The sequence below is a fragment of the Etheostoma spectabile genome, chromosome 3, assembly GCF_008692095.1.
Source record: "Etheostoma spectabile isolate EspeVRDwgs_2016 chromosome 3, UIUC_Espe_1.0, whole genome shotgun sequence".
In the NCBI taxonomy this organism is placed as follows: domain Eukaryota; kingdom Metazoa; phylum Chordata; class Actinopteri; order Perciformes; family Percidae; genus Etheostoma; species Etheostoma spectabile.
In genome coordinates, this window is record NC_045735.1 from 31,680,025 (window position 1) to 31,697,213 (window position 17,189).

The 17,189-nt window shown below is 41.4% G+C and overlaps 1 protein-coding gene across 16 annotated transcripts in view; it reads left to right on the forward strand.

Annotated features, from left to right (window-relative positions):
- The window catches only part of LOC116675997 (unconventional myosin-XVIIIa), a 157,055-nt gene that overhangs the window by 44,108 nt on the left and 95,758 nt on the right, over window positions 1–17,189 (forward strand). For 13 of the 16 annotated variants that reach the window (XM_032507448.1, XM_032507449.1, XM_032507461.1 and 10 more), the window contains 12 exons: window positions 1,154–1,260; window positions 1,742–1,918; window positions 3,431–3,641; window positions 3,867–4,009; window positions 4,476–4,576; window positions 5,282–5,345; window positions 6,120–6,264; window positions 10,075–10,086; window positions 13,044–13,214; window positions 14,497–14,587; window positions 15,125–15,317; window positions 16,155–16,241. In XM_032507448.1, the coding sequence (XP_032363339.1) occupies window positions 1,154–1,260; window positions 1,742–1,918; window positions 3,431–3,641; window positions 3,867–4,009; window positions 4,476–4,576; window positions 5,282–5,345; window positions 6,120–6,264; window positions 10,075–10,086; window positions 13,044–13,214; window positions 14,497–14,587; window positions 15,125–15,317; window positions 16,155–16,241 (1,502 nt within the window). The remainder of the gene's footprint in view (window positions 1–1,153; window positions 1,261–1,741; window positions 1,919–3,430; window positions 3,642–3,866; window positions 4,010–4,475; window positions 4,577–5,281; window positions 5,346–6,119; window positions 6,265–10,074; window positions 10,087–13,043; window positions 13,215–14,496; window positions 14,588–15,124; window positions 15,318–16,154; window positions 16,242–17,189) is intronic. The other 3 variants (XM_032507450.1, XM_032507428.1, XM_032507436.1) reach the window with 1 other exon arrangement.

Below are 17,189 nucleotides of genomic sequence, written 5' to 3' on the forward strand. Positions count from 1 at the left end.
TGCCCAGCACTTCTGTGCAGTGTGTGGCTTCTGCACCAGTCTGTTGTTTGCTGAGAAACGCTTCCAGCACGTAACTGCCCCTACAACTACAAATCTGTCTTCACATTTTCTCCTTTGTGTAGAGGGGAACAAGTGTTTGCCGTTGAAGTTCCAAAACTTTGGAATTGGCTGCCTCTGCACATTAAACAGGCCTTCTCTCTGTCTCAATTTAAAATTCTTCTTAAAACTCACCTCTTTTCTTTGGCTTTTAACACCAGGTAGAGTGTTGATCTTATGTGTATACTTGCATATGTTTACCGTATGCTGGCAGTGCATTTGAGTTATTTTACTTTTTCAATTTATTTAATTTTTATTTTATTGTTTTTATCATTAAATTGGGAACTTAATCTTTTTGTTGTGCATTTATTGTGTTATCTGTTTATTCTGTATTATCTTTTTGTGCAGCACTTTTGTTAAAATCGGATTGGAATAGGTAAAACTGAGCCAGGCTAGCTGTCTCCCTCCATTTCCAGTATTTATGCTAAGCTAGACTAACCATGTCCTTACTCCAGCTTCGTACTCAGCACACAGACATGAGAAAGATATTAGTCTTGTTGTCTTACTCTCTAAAATAGTAAATAAGTGCATTGCCCAAAAACTGATTTCAAAAGCTTTAGGCTACATTGTGTAGTCGTCATTCGGTCTGTCTTTAGGTTTGTTGCTTGTCTCCCTTTTGGCTGTGACTTTTAATCATTTGTAAGGTTTTAGTTGTATACTCTGCTGTGCATTGTACCTGAATCATTTTTATGACCACATCCAAAACAAAAAATAAATGACAAAATAACCAAGGACTAAATAACCATTCTAATCTGTCAATCCACACATTACATGTTTTCACAGTGCTAGACACGTGTGGGATATAAAGGTAAGAAGATAATATTTTCAGTCAGCAGAGGGAAACGGTTGCATCGTCTCTTGTGATTGTAAGTGGCCTGGGAAGCTGTGCTTCCATCCATGTAGTAGTCTGCAGGCTTCAAAGTTTAAAACATGAAAATCAGGAGCTTTTCATGCTCTGTTTTTGCCTTTTTAGTTAGCCAGTTAAGATAAAGGGATGAGTGTGAGCACTTCCAGCAGGCTAACAGCTGTCCGTGTTTCTTGTCCTTTCTCTTGGCAGCCACCGTGGTGAAGACAGAGGCTGGCTCCCTGCCAGAGGGCAAGGTGAAAATCCAACTTGAGCATGATGGGACAATACTGGAAGTGGACGAGGACGACGTCGAAAAGGTGAATGGGGAGATGGCTCCAAATTGTAAATGGTGTTGCAGCAGTAGGACTCTGGGTGATCCTAAAGAATAATTTGATACACACAGTTCCATACCATGTTTATGCTCAACAAAACTTATAGCTTAACATTTCATATATTTTCAATAGACATCATCATAGAATCAGATCTCACCATGTCAAGTGAGAATGTGTATTATAACATTTCTATCAATGATCACTGTATTTTACAGTGTATCACAGTATTAGCAATTGCAAGAAATTGTATATAGAATTGTATGTACTAGTGCAGTGCCTGTTTGGAAAGGGCCGATTGCTTGGTTCCCAGTTTTTTTCTTTCACAACGTTCGATAAGGCTCGGCTGCGGCTCCTCTAGAGATGCGGCGTACCTGTTTTTTTTGCTACTAATTAATCATGGTTATATCTCTCTCTCTCTCTCTCTCTCTTTCTTTCTCTCTCTCTCCCTCTCTCCCTCCGTGTGCAGGCCAACCCTCCATCATACAACCGATCAGAGGACCTGGCTTCACTGCTCTATCTGAATGAATCCAGTGTGATGCACTGCCTGAGGCAGCGCTATGGAGGCAACCTCATCCACACCTACGCTGGACTTAATATGGTCATCATCAACCCGCTAAGCACACCCTCCATGTACTCTGAGAAGGTAAGTTTAATGATGACGGGCCAGCTGACGTAGACCCAATCACAGTGTTTGTTTACAGTAACTTCCGGGTAAAAAACCTCCTGTCCCGTTTAGCAGCGCTTAGCCAACGGAGACTAGGAACAACTGGATATACTCTCATCTCATTAATCTAAAATGCATGTTTGATGCTTTCATGTAAAACTTTGCCTAACGTTAGCTTGCAGAGCTAATTCACCTGTTGGGCCACAGACACCACCCAAACTAGCAGTCAGTCTGACCAGCGGTGACAAGTGGCTGTTCCAATACAGGGCAGAAAATAAACACATCATAAACGTCAGACAGGTCAGACCTCCGTGTTTAACTTTACATCTGTCAACGTTACAGTTACCGCTGAAAATGACAACAGAAATAAACAAGTTTGCCAAATTCACATATCTCCGCAGTAAAAATCAACAGGCATTTGTCAACCTGGAAGTCATTTTTGTGTAAGCGTGACGACGTGGTGATTTGGTCCCTAGCCCATGGTATTACAAGACATGTTCACCTATTAACTTTGAGTGCCCATGTTGTGTGAACAACACATGCAGAAAAAGTACAAAACCTTTAACTCTTCCTTCTTATTGAGCCAGTTTAACAGTTTAATGTAATTAGAAAGTTCCCTGTCATTCTACTGTGTGTGTTATGAGTTCTACCTGGCATCAAACCCATATGATAATGTCTTAATCCCATGTTGATAAAGCTTGTGGACCAGCTGTCGGGCGTGATGATTGTCCCTAGGGCTGAACAATTTGGGGGAAAATGTTTTTGAGATTTTTCTGGCAGATATTGGGATTATGGTTCAGTTTGTGATTATTTGTCTTTAGCTAAACTATAGCTAAAGTTAAATATTCACTGTGTAACAGATAAAACACCATCTGTGTTCTTGGCCATCAGGTGATGCTTCCGACTGGACGTGCTGCGATGATAGCTCAGTTCACAACGACAGATCCCTTTGGTCTTGTCAATGGAACCATTTGGCAACTTTTAAAAAGTAAACTTCCCATTCAGAATCTTATTGGCATCCATTTCTTTGGCCGGCTCGCAAGCCCAAACAAGTGTGTGCGGCGGGCCTGTTGTTTTTGTTTCCGGTCTAGCTAGATTCGCTGTGGTAGTTTTTCCAACGTTACTAGTTGTTGCAACAGCATGTGAAAAAACTATAAAGTTTGCTAGGCCAAAAAGAACGTTAATCTCACTCAAATTTACGCCGTCAAAATGGGTTTGCGTTAACGCCGTTAATAACGCCTTTAACTGACAGTTCTAATAATAATAAAAAAGAGAAATAAGATTAAATATATTTAAACTTGTTATTTTACATTTGATTAACTGCGGTCTTATTAGCCAATCGCATTCTTTCAAATCTCAATTTAGATTTGAAAACCGTTAATTAAACAAATTGAATATGTGGCTCTGTGTGTGTGTGTGTGTGTGTGTGTGTGTGTGCGCGCGTGCGTGTGCGCGTGCGCGTGTGCGTGCGTCTTTTTCCTCCCCCATCAGGTGATGCACATGTTCAAAGGCTGTCGGCGCGACGACTCTGCACCTCATATATACTCAGTGGCACAGTCGGCCTATCGCAACCTGCTCACCACCCGGCAGGACCAGTCCATTGTGCTGCTGGGCAAGTCCGGCAGCGGCAAGACCACCAACTGCCAACACCTGGTCCAGTACCTGGTCTCCATCGCCGGCAGCACGGGCAAAATCTTCTCCGGTGAGCCGGCAGAATCATGACAAAAACACAGGAACAGACACAGTAGAGGAAAAGCTAGATCTACAGTAGGCTGTGGCATGTCTCTGACATTTATGCTATCGCTGCAGTGGGAACTGATGTTTTGACATCTGCAAACTTCAAATGTCTTGTCCTTGAATATAATATAAAAACATAACTGATCCCTCCAAAACAAAAGATGACATCCGATTTGTTTTGGTGACACAGCTGAGAAGTGGCAGGCGGTCTACACCATCCTGGAGGCTTTCGGCAACAGCTCCACCTCTATGAACACCAACGCCAGCCGCTTCTCCCATGTAGTGTCCCTCGACTTTGACCAGGCTGGCCAGGTGGCCTCCGCATCTATCCAGGTAACACACACAAAGACAACCAGACACAGACACAGACCACACAGACACACACACACACACACACACACACACACACACACACACACACACACACACACACACACACACACACACACACACACACCTTGGCCCTGCAGTCCCATGTTGAAGTGTCCTTGGGCTAGACACTGAACCCCGAGTTGCCACCAATGCTGCGCCTTTGGACTGTGAATGTGTGTGAGTGTGTATCTGATGAGCAGCTGGCACCTTGTGCCTCAACCACAGTGTATGAAAGTGTGTGAATAGTGAGTGGTTCCTGTACTATGTAAAAGCACTTTGAGCTGTCGTTAAGAATAGAAAAGCGCCATATGACCAGTACATTTTCACACGCGCACACACACACACACCCTCACACACACACACAGGCAGACAGACACACAGACAGATGAAGAAACTGTGAGTGTACTGAGGGTCTCCTCCGTGTTAGACAATGCTGCTGGAGAAACTGCGAGTGAGCAAACGGCCTGAGGCAGAGTCCACCTTCAACGTCTTCTACTACATGATGGCCGGAGCCGACAGCAGCCTGAGGTGAGTCCTCTACCACTTAAAAGAATGACAGCAATACTATGAAGTCTTATCCAAGTTTACAGAGATTACAGAGGTGGTGTTGTTTTCAGTTCAGCTCTGATTTAGTTTTTTTTTAAATTTGTGTCCAATTCCAGGGAAATATTTGAGATGATTTTTAATCGGCTTTGGGCATCACAACTCATCCGACCAAGTTGGATCAAGTCTGTTGTAGTAGGGCTGAGTTAATCGATTCTCCAATTAATCAGTTTGGTTGAGTGATTTGATTAATGAAATCCTACAATTGATCTTTTAATACCTTCATTATGTTGATATTGAGTGGCTAGGTTAGATCAGTCGGTAGAGCGGGCGCACATTTTTAGAGGGTTCCAGGGTTCAAGTCCAATCTGTGACGATTTCCTGCATATTTTCCCCCATCTCTCCCCTTTCATATCTCAGCTGTCCTATCCCTAAAGGCGGAAATGCCCCCAAAAAATGATGTTTACTATAATGTCCTAATGTCAGTTTTTGTCATGTCAGGCTTTTAAAGTGTTTCATTTTGTGTCACAAATGTCAGATAGTGTTGGATAAACTGAATCAAAAGACAGTGTTGTTGAAACATGGTCAGCAACATCCAGAGGTATTTCACTGGCTCATCCCACAATCTTTCTTCTCTCTTCTTCTCTTCCTGTGTACCTCTCCCTCTCTTCCTCTCTTTCTCGCTTCCAGGACCGAGCTGCACTTTAACCATTTAGCTGAGAATAGTGCTTTTGGGATCCTACCACAGTCTAAGGTAATCACGTTAGAGACTTTTATTGACATCTTTCTTTCTTTTGTTTACAGTTTGTTTTCATTTTATGTATTTCTCTGAGCCTTATATTACAGCCTGGTGAAACAGGAGTTTTAAGGGGATATTTATATTAATATTTAGTATAGTTTAAAAAAAACGTATGAATACATATGCAAATTTTGGATGAGGTTCGTTTTTTTATTTAATTTATTTACAATTGCAACCAAAAAAGGCACTGTACTGGGCCAGACCTAGTGATTATATTACCCTATTATATTGGGCAGTAAGCCTATTTTTAATGTTTTTTCACAAATAGCCTGATTTATATTTGCTAATAATATGTTGGATTCATGTTAATTAATTCATGTATTTTTATTTTCAAAAGTTACAAAGGAACACCCTTCATTAATTTTGTCAGATGAAGATCTAGTAATATATTATTACAATATTTTTTAGCAAGTTAGACAGGCTGCTGGAGTGTCTTGCAACCGTTGACCTACCAATCCCCCTCCGCAAGCCTGTCTGACGTTGTACTGTAGAAGTGCAAAAGTATTTTTCTGTACTGTTTTTTTCTTTTTTAAATAACAATAATAATCCATTTAATTATAATTCCCTTCAATAACACTGAGGACCCACTAGGGGCTCCGGACCCCTGTTGAAGATCTCTGCTCCATTGTATCTATGGATGAACTAAATGAATGGAAGTAGGTTGCTGCTGCAACATTTCCACCTACTGTCGGGGATCTCTAAAGTTTGATGTGATCACGTCCTCTCCAGCCTGAAGACAAGCAGCGCGCCTCGCAGCAGTTCACCAAGCTGCAGGCGGCCATGAAGGTGCTGGGCATCTCCGGGGAGGAGCAGAAGGCCCTCTGGCTCATCCTGGGGGCCGTGTACCACTTGGGGGCCGCAGGAGCCACTAAAGGTAGGAACTCCCTACTAATTGATTGCACATACATCCCATCTCCCGTACATCACAAGCAACTCTGGAAGATTACGCTTGTAGGTGGAGTAAATCATCCACAACTAGCCCTTCAATCCCAACATAATGAGAACATAGACATCAGAATCCTGCTGTAGCTTCAGGTACTCCACAGCAGCCCTGTAGTATGTACTGTCTTGCTGAGGTTTAGAGGCCTTCAAGTCCAGTTAAGAACAAAGATTTGTCATGAGACGAGTGGAAACTACTTGGAATGTGCCAGTCGCAGGAAGTTACAGGCTTTTTTTTGTAGCTGGATATCATTTTAGCATCTTAAAATATGAATGAAGATAGTGATGGTGAAATGGTGCCAAAGCTGCATTTCTAGTAGAGATGAAACGGTGAAAACATTTTATTTCTCTGAATCACTACTTTATTAAAACGCTGCTCGCTCTCTTCAGTCACTCTCTACCTCGCGCCATAACATACGGTGTTCTGCTCGAGGCTGCTCGTTGATCCTCCGTCTAAAACTCTGCCATTTTAGCCAGCTGACGGTTTGAGGCTGACTCGACCAGCTGACTTCTCTATTGGCCGTTGAAACAGGTGACGTCTCTTACATTCAAAAACCAGCCTCTGGAGACTCGACCGGCTGAGTCGCAGCAACATCAACTGCAACTTTTCCCTGCAACCATCTAAAACGTTTTCGACTTGTAGCCAATCTTTGGTCTTAACTGGGCTTTAGAGAGTGAGAAAACAAACCAGAAGAAAGTCCCACTTAGATGGGGACAAACCTACCCAGAATCCTTCAGAGGACCTTGTCCGCTCCTCCTCCGTAAATGAGAATACAAAGTGTGTGTTCTCATCTTGTAATGGTGAATCCGAGTAATGACTTAATCTCTTAAACACTTTGTTCATTCCTTTTACAAAACTGATACTGTAGACTAATCTTGGGTTTTCACTTGAGTGTTGAATGTAAAGTTTGTTAGATGAACTAATACTTTATATAGACTAAAGAAATGCATGTCATCTCCTTTGTCTTTCTCTAAAAGATATAACCTCAACAACAAAAGTTGTTAAGCCCGGTGGCAAATGTCTTGTTTTCAACGAGGGCCCAGAGTCACAGACTGATGGCAGCATAATTGTACAGCCCAATAGTTTCTGTGATAACAGAGTAATGGACGGAATTGGCAAAATTGAGAATTTTAAAAGACAATAAGACAGATTTCAAAGTAAGTCAGTGCTAAAATCTAACTGGAGATTTGGATATATGACTATGTCTAAGTTTCCAAGTGAGCCGCCCCACTGTAAATGCCGTTGAAAAAAAATCAACGTCATGAAAATACAGTACAAAATAATTCCCAGTGGTTTAGGCCTGGTGGGGGGCAACCACCAGGTTTGGAAAACACTGGGGGAAACCCTGCCTCACCTCTTGATTTTTATCTCCATGCTCAGTAAACTTAACAGATTGATGTCCCATTGCCTTTTGTTAAATGGCTGGGCATGGTGCTTTCCATGAAAGGGAAAGACCAACTGCACTGCAAAATCAATTTACTCTGCAAGCTGCAAGGCTTTCAATCAATTAAAAGTTCAAAGATAGTAGACATTAGTGCTCACTTTACCATTTATTAGGCATGTCAGCCTCTTGCTTTTTGCAGAGGAGCATTAGATCAGCTGAGGATTCCAGAGAAGGGCTGGGTGTTCAGTGGATGAGTCCAATTGGACCTCACCACAAACCAAAGGGTCATCAGAAAGGGAAAAACATCACTTTGGCACTGTGACAACAGCAAATCATTTTATACCTTGTGGGTGGTGATACAATTTAATTTGGAACAATGGATCCAAGAGACAATAAGAATTGTTTTTTTACATTGTAAATGCAACTTAGTACAATTTTACCTATTATTATATGTTTTGGAGTGCAACACGTTCTTACTCTTCCTTTCTTATTGTCATACATCTGTCTCTGGGCACTCAGTTTATTTATTTCCCCCAGCAAATTGCTTCTCTGTCCCGCCAACCGTGTATTCATTCCCCTCAGATCATTACTTCAACATTAATGAAAACATGGCCCTGCTTAAATGACCAGAAACTGCTAAAAATGAAATGTAAATCCTTCTCATATCAGCAAAAAAACAGACTTGAGCTGACTTTCTTCCAACTGCCACTAGGTGTCAGGCTTGGCATGTGGATGAACACACTCTCAGCTGGCAGCACGCCGACTGCAATAGCAAGCAGGACTATGTGTTTTTCCATCAGATGCCGTTAACCTCACACAGAATTTTCATTTTGTTGAGTGGAAAATTCTGGTCACTAAATTACAAATACACATGTTCTCACTCTAGTGGGATGTAACCAAGCGCATAGTTTTGGTTGTATTGTTCAGGTTATGTCAGGGATTTCTGAGAAGTATTTCCAGGTTACTGGCATTTCCAGTAAACGTTGGAGCCTGGCTGCAGGGATTTGTGCACATTCAGCCACAAGAACATTATGGATGTTTTAGTAATTCAGTGTCTTCAGTGTTTTCAGTGTATCCCAGAGGTGTTGAGGTCACGGTTCTGTGTAGGCCAGTCAAGCTGTTCCACACCAAACTGGGCAAAGCCTTTGTTAATGGATCTGGCTTTGTGCATGGACATTCTCATACTGAAACAGGAAAGGGCTTTTAAAGTGCCACAAAGTTGCAATCCCAAAGTGTCAGGCTAAGACCATACCAAGAAAAACAGAACCAAGCCAAAAGTGTGGTAGACCACCCATATCCTGATGCATCTCATAACACAGGCTCTTTAATTAGTAAGTGATGGCCTAAACTATACCCACACTAAATTCAATGTTTTTTGCTGTATGGAGGACTGCATTTTGTCTTTCCCCCTAAAGGCTAATGTTTTATGTTATAAAAGAGAATTCATTTTTTTATGGTCTGAAGTCGAGGTGGCACACCTCTGCTATAAAACACTGCAGGGAACTCTAAGATCACACTTTGAAACATGGTGCAGGGAAGCAGGAAAGCGGGGGACAAACATGCATGGTTTTGTTGAATGATATTGGCTCAAGTTTTCTATTTTTCAAACTGGAATAATCAACACCTCGTCCAAGCTTAGATGTGTAGTTCATGTAAAACTGTCAACATGAAAACAGTCTTAGGACAGGAAAGTAGCTTGAATTTCAACAAGCAATTTGTCATATTTTTGCATATGCTGAAAGTAGCAAAAGTGAGTACACTTTAAAGCTATAGTTTGTAGTTACTGTTGCCCCCATTAAGAATTCAAAGTAATGACAACAAAACTGTTGGCGCGTCCACATGACATAAGCCTGGATATAAGTAGCCAAGGAGGACACAGATGAGAAAAAAACAAAACATGATGGCCTCTTCAGAAGAGGTCATTATCTTCCCCTGAGTTTCTGTGCTTGAAAGTCTCCGGACGACACCGTTCTCTGAACATAGCCATACTGAGACATACAGAGAGAGTTGTGTGAGCCTTAATTAGCTTTATAGTAACTCTTTTGGCAATGGCTTGAATGTAACCAACGTTCATTTATATCAAAAAGTTACGCACTAAAGCTGTTTATTTATCACAAGGAATATCTGTAACGCACATTTTCCTCATATGGTGCGGCCCTACCATCAACTGATCTAAGCCAGGGGCTTAACCCAACAGTGACATGCCTAACCTCTTCCAAAGCATGATGGTGTTTTCAGTCTTGTTTAATGGTCATGTCATGTTTTCCTGTGTCTGTGAATTGATGAATCTGTGACCTGTGTTATCTCTAACCCTCCTCTCTCTGCTTGCATGTTTGCATGCTGTGCCCTATCAAACGCAGACGGAGATGAAGGTAATGGAAAAACAACACATGAGTTGTTGACAGTTTTCACTTAAAAAAAAAAAAAAAAAACTATTTCAGAGGCTCTCTTGTTTGTATTTTGTCTTAATGCCTTTATCGTTCCTTCCAGGCCTTAAGACATTAGCATTTTTATTGTTTCAGCTCCTCCCTCCCCTCCTCTCTTCATCTCCTTTCTCTCTTGTGTTTTCGTGTTTGCTTCATGACGACTCTCCGCACTCCCTGTCTCAGCCTTTTTCTCTTCCGTGAGATGAAAATCACGGGGATCAGAACTTTGCTGTCCCTTTAAACGACAATGTCTGATGCATCCCAACGTTGCCCACATTCTACTCCCGATTCAACACATTCTCAAAAGCAAAGTAAAGCTTATTCATTTCCACTTCTCTAGTTAGTGCTTTGACTTTCTACCACAGAACTTGTATTTCCCAGTTTCCCTCGTGTATCCCCATGAGGTTTGTGCTTGGCAGGGGCTCCTGTTGATTTGCTAGCTGTGTGTCTCACCGCTTTGATTGGCTGGCTGTGCAGGCTGTCATGTTGCCTTGTGCCATTTCAACACATGGGCTTTGAATCTCATCCAGACCAAATGGAGAAGCACTCCTAATATAGACTGATAGTCAGGGAATGATCAACAGTAATTAGCAAAAACCTAAATCTGAGTTGTTAGATTTGTAATCAATGTGTTTTCCACCACATACACTACCGGTCAAAAGTTTGGGGTCACTTAGAAATTTCCATTGCACTCCATTATAGACAGAATACCAGCTGAGGTCAGTTGCATTGTTTTATTTTAACCAGGGGAGAGTTCTCCAATGTTTTATCAGATAGTTTTTGTCTTCTTCTTTTTTTTTTTATTATATCAGATTAGTAAACATAATGTGCCTTTGGAACATTGGATGAATGGCTGTTAATTAATGGGCAATGTAGATATTGCATTACAGATCAGCCACCCACTCACATCAGCTGGTATTCTGTATATAATGAAGTGGTATGGAAGTTTGTAAGTGACCCCAAACCTTTGACCGGTAGTGTATGTCAGAAAACACCCAGTTTAGCTATACAGCTTTTACTTAGTTTGCTTAAATGCCTACAGTAGTAAACATACCATGGCTTTTGATGGTTGTGACCATTTATCAAGGGGCTGATTTCCCCCTCACGGTTTAGTATTGCACTTCCATAAGTTGGGACAAATGCAAGAACCAGATGTAAAAAAAACAACAACTAAGATATGTCAAAAAACAACTGTACATGCCCATATCTATACAAGTAATAATGTGGGTTAACCTCCAAAAATTAGATCCTACACTTTTCATAATGCTGCACGATCTGGTACCAGTCAAAAGTTTGGACACACTTTCTCATTCAAGTGAATGGAAAAGTGTGTCCAAACATTTGACGGGTGCTGTATTTTGTCAAAACTGTCCCCAAGCCCAGATATTCTACTAACTTCACCCAGTCATCTTCTCAGACTTAACCGAAAAGAGTCACAGAAAACATTAAACAGCTGTTTTTACAGGCTGAATAGTCATCCTCATGACTAGTAACTTGACTTTGACTCAATCATTACATAACAATTGTAACCTACAACATTTCCAATTGCCTCTTGACGTAGAATCTCTGACTTAGTCAATATAGAAATTGACAGGATAGGGACTAAAAATAACAAGATTGAGGCATTATGGTATTGACTTTGGAAAACATTCCAACAACGCTGGATCCTACACCGCATATTGTAACGCAATGGCATCTTTCATTAGACTTTCTTTGTTTGGTAAACCCACTCCTGTGTATTTCAAAATCCACACCTCCAGAATGTAAAAAGTCACAAACTGGGATTTAAAAGAGATGTATGGGTGGGGTTTGAATGTTCTTCCAATTTTCTGCCACTTTATTATGGGTGTATCAACATTAATGTGCAGCATGGCTAAATTGGCTTTAGTTTAAAAAATTAAGCACAGACAAATTAAAAAAGAAAATGGTCCTCTCCATTTAGGAATCATTTCCCAAAGCAGGGTGAGCATCAAAGTCTGTCAGTCGGTCATTTGTAGTACACTCCTCTATACATGGATGCTATGTGATGGCATCATGATGTACAGTACGCACACAGTTAGAAAAAGAACTAAATGTTCTATGGATGGAATCTCAACACATTAGCTGTCAGTTTTCACACAACTCCCACAGTCATGACAAAATACCTTCCACTCCTGTCAGCAACAGACAGAAAACATCTCTTCTGGATACACACATGCTGTGAGGAATGCCTATCTGGGTTAAAGGCTAAGACTATGGTTGATGCTGATTTGTACTTTTACAGTGGGTTTTCAGTTCCTGTTAGCTATAGCAAAGAAAAAAGCCAAAGCTTTCTGATTTCAATTTAAGCATCTGTACTAGTGCTGGGATGTTATGTTTTATGTCCCGACTAGATTTATTTCCCGATACTTGGCTGCCGATTTGTGTTACGATTTTCATTTATTGCGATTCTAGAAGTACTGCTACTCGATAGTATTGAGTATTGCAATTTTTTTTTTAACAACAACAAAAGTTGAATAAAACACTTCTAGAGACAATGTATCATGAGACATTTTCTAAAAGCCTTTTCTAAGGAAAATGCACAGACATTGAGTCTGACATCTATTTAATTTGTAAAGAAGTACATACCATGGATTTTCTGCATTTTCCGCTTTTGCTTTTGTCACCGTCAGCAGTACCGTATAAACAGAACATATTTAGGACATTTATGGGTAAACAACCTATTTGGTGGAAAAGAATTGTCATACAAAAAAATCAAGATGCAAATGATTTTTTAATTTCTTCCCCCACCCCTACTTTTTTCCCTATTCATCCTCCAGCCTCTCTATCTTTCTATAGCTTTCATCTTTATTATCTTTCTTCCTCAGGTCCGTGTTGCATATCTTTTTTGTATTTTAAACATTTTTACTTTTTCTTTTTTTTAGCGGGACGTAGGCAATTTGCCCGTCATGAGTGGGCCCAGAAGGCGGCCTACCTGCTGGGCTGTACCTTGGAGGAGCTGTCCTCTTCCATCTTTAAGCACCAGGCCAAAGGACTGCAGCACTCCACCTCCTTCAGAGGGGGGCCAGACGAGGCCGGCCAAGGCGACAGCTCAGGTAAAAACCCAAACTGAGTCTGGGATCTCCTTTGTAAGATCATGTGCACACTAGCCTATATTGACCACGTTTCATTTATGAGATAGTTCCAGTTCGGCCGATGTCCCTCCGAGTTAGAACCGACAATCAAAATATATTTATCTTTTATTTTTGAGTAAAATTCTCATCGCACAGGGAGCTCGCCTCCCTATGTGCACATGTTCCACCAAAACAAGTTTCTTCTCAAGGCAATTTTGCAGTGGCACTGTACCTTCTTAGCACTGCCCAATGATGGTGACAGTGGTGATGGGTTTAAAGCAGGGGTCTCAAACTCAACTTACTTGGGGGCCGCTGGAAGTAGAGTCTGGGTTTGGCTGGGCCGCATCAAGTATTCCAAAAAAAAACTATTTCCTCCAAACAGGGCGTGGAACTGCCGGTGCTTTAAACCCCTAGATCTGATATGGTTGGTGCATTTCCCAACAGAGTTCACATTGTCAAACCTCAGGCATTTGCCGCAAAGAGTACTTAGCTAGCTTGACAACCGTTACGCCGCTGTCAGGAGACTACTACGGTAGCCCATAAGTGACAAGCGCAATGAGAAAAAGTTTCAGAACGCGCGGGCCGCACTAACACTTAACTTTGATGTCAAGTAGGGGGCCACAAAATATCTTCCCGCGGGCCGCAATTGGCCCCCGGGCCGCGAGTTTGAGACCCATGGTTTAAAGTATGCAAATAAACAGAAAAAGAGCACGTTTTTCTCCCATCCCAGTGTGCTGTGTGGACTAGCCAGACCCTCCTTTGCAGGGCTATGGAAGAAGGTCTGGCAATGACAGACTATGTGCACACTGACATGTTGGCTTTTCACTGAAAATCTGTGGTCAGTTGTGGTTTCCCTACCCCTGGTATGATGAACACTTTAGAGAAGTGCAGTTTAACTGAGATGATATTTCTGCACCCGTGATGAAGGATATGGGAAGCTCTTGTTCTGATAAGATCTAGTCTACAATTAGGATTTAAATCTGGGAAAGGCTTGTTAAAAAAAAAAGAAAAAGAAAACTATTAAGAATGTGACCAAACTTTTGATGCCAGCATTTGGTAATGGGCCATTCTCTGTACTAAACAAATTATGGTCCGGACCCAAAATAAGTGAGGTTTGATTTGATATTTTTAGTTAGAAAAAGTAAAAAATGTAACCATTAAACACATGTACTGGCCCTGAGCAATATCAGGTGTAGACTAGGGGATGATTAGAAGTGACTTGATTTGATGTTGTTCATCCAGACTCTGATCTGTTGTCTCTCAGGCTCTAAGGTCACAGCTCTGGAGTGTTTGGAGGCCATGGCATCTGGACTCTACTCGGAGCTCTTCACTCTCGTCATCTCCCTAATTAACAGGTAAGACCAAGCAAAATTTCCCCCCAAATATATTACTTTACTATTTGGATCCTATTGGGATTTCTTCTTCAAAAACATTCATGATGTCTATGCCATATACAGTATGTCTGTTTATTACAAACAGCTTCTTACTCAAAGTCTCTTTCTCTACAAACATTGACATAGGATGCAGATTCATACCTACTTTCTTCCCTATGTGAAGTCTTTTTTTCTCTACCTCCATTTGTCCTTTTTAGCTTTAATTTCAACCCTCCGTTCTTTCTCTCTAAACTTCTTCACTCCTGTTAAGGAATGGTTATCAAGAGCCAGTGACACTGCCGCGTCTAGGCATCTGGGAATGTTTTTGAAAGTTTTTGTGCTCATATTATGCTTTTTTTGGCTTTTTTTCCCTTTGCTTTATTGTGTCATATATCTTGTTGTGCATGTTATAGGTTTACAAAGTGGAAAAGGACTAACAGTGTTTTCCAAAGGGACTTACCATTTCCATTTTTATATATATGTCAAATCTTCATCGCATGATCTTTTTGTGTCCCTCAGGGCTCTGAAGTCCAGCCAGCACTCGCTGTGCTCCCTGCTGATTGTGGACACTCCGGGTTTCCAGAATCCCCGGCTGGCTCAGCAGCAGCGGGGAGCCACGTTTGAGGAGCTCTGCCACAACTACACCCAGGAGAGGCTGCAGACCCTGTTCCATGAACGCACCTTCGTCCAGGAGCTGGACCGATACAAGGAGGTGCTGCTGAGCACAACACTAAGCACTGGCGTGCATGGACAGAGCATACACATAATAGCACATTAGCTTTATTCTATCCTAAATGGTCGGATCGTTCGTGTTGTAACATGAACGATCCGACCAATGTAAATAGTTTTTTTTGTTTTGTTTGAAGAATATTTTTTGGGTATTTTGGCCTTTAATCGATTAACAACTGTAGACAGAAAAGGGGAGAGAGAGAGGTGTAAGACATGCAGCAAAGGGCTGCAGGTTGAAATCAAACCCTGGGCCGCTGAGGTAAGGCCTGAGCCTTGGTACATGGGGTGCACGCTCTATCAGGTGAGCTACCAGGACAACCCATTTCTGTTTTGAGATGCTCTCCTCCACCCCAATACAGTTAAGGCCAATGGAAATATATTGGTCCACGGCATTGGGAACAAAACATTTGGAAACTGGATAATCAACAGAACACACAGTGTTCAAAGGTTTTCTTATGGACTTTTAGTTCCAATGAAAACTGTTTCCATCAAACTTTTATGATTATCCTAGAATCCAGTCATCTCCATTGTTTTGGGTGGATGCTAAAATCTCAGAGTCATCGCAAAACTATGTGCATGGATAGATACCATCAGAGGCAACTTAGAAAGTCACATTCAAGTCAAATTAACGGAATTATAGTGCTCTGCATAATCCAATGAGATATATTATAGATATTTTTGCTGATTATGCGCTTATACAAATGTACACTCACACAACCCAATCTACAGTATTGAATAGCTTCAGTTGTGATTTATTGATGATCTCATCTTTTGCTGGTTAATCTTACTAACCTAAACCTTTATCCCCTCCTGCGTCTAGGAAAACATAGAGCTTGCATTAGATGACATAGAGTCCAGTACCTCACTGTCTGTAGCAGCTATTGACCAAGCCTCAACCCAAGCTCTGGTAAGCACAAGAAACATCACAACACTGTCTCTGTTTCAGGCATCTCTGTGCATGTGATGTCTTTGTGTTCTGTTCCTATCTGAAACCTGTCATGAAAGCAAGTGATGAGCTCCACAAAAAAACAGTTCTACTGTTCATCTGCTAGTTGTTTGTTGCTTACAAATTGTGACATTTTATCAAATTCAATTCCCCTAAACAAAAACAAAAGCAGGCAATGACCTTTTACATCCTGCACCTGATGCCTCCATCCAATTAGTTTGGCTCCTCTTGATTCCTTTTGGAATTCGTCCTACATAAGTGAAATTTATTGAAACAACTTTGTGATTTGTTTCCCTCTTGTTGGCTTGAAAGGGTCCCTCTCATCAGTTACTTACTGCAAAGCTCATGCAATTATTAGTGGTACAATAACACAGTATGTGTGGCAACTGGCCTTGGCAGAAAAACTTGCAGCAGTAATGGTGTATTGGCTTGAGCAAGAGCCATCACCAAGTGTTTCATAATGCCTGGGAATAGATTTTTATTGAAGCTAGTCTATATCGACAACGTCGTCATAGCAGGAAACTGCCGTGACCTAACGCAACACACACACAGAACATCAAAGGTGTGTTGTTTTTGATTCTCGGCATGTGGTTGTTGCCACAGCCAGAAGACAAATTTAGTTTCAAAAGAAGCTGGAGGCAAAAAAAAAGAAGGAAAAAAAAACGCTGGCTAAACTACTTAAACACGGCCAATCAGTAGTCTGCAGATTTTCACGTCACCTTTTGATATTGCATAAGCACGCTTGGAACCTCGACTGAGGTGGTACTATAAAAAGTACCTGTTAGCAGTAATGGAAAACCATAAAAGGTGAGTAGAGTCGTGGGGGTACCATGCAGTGGAAAAACACCAGTAGTTAGGGTTTGGTTAGTTTTAAGCCGTTTAAGTATCATGGCTCTGTGGATGGCCCTG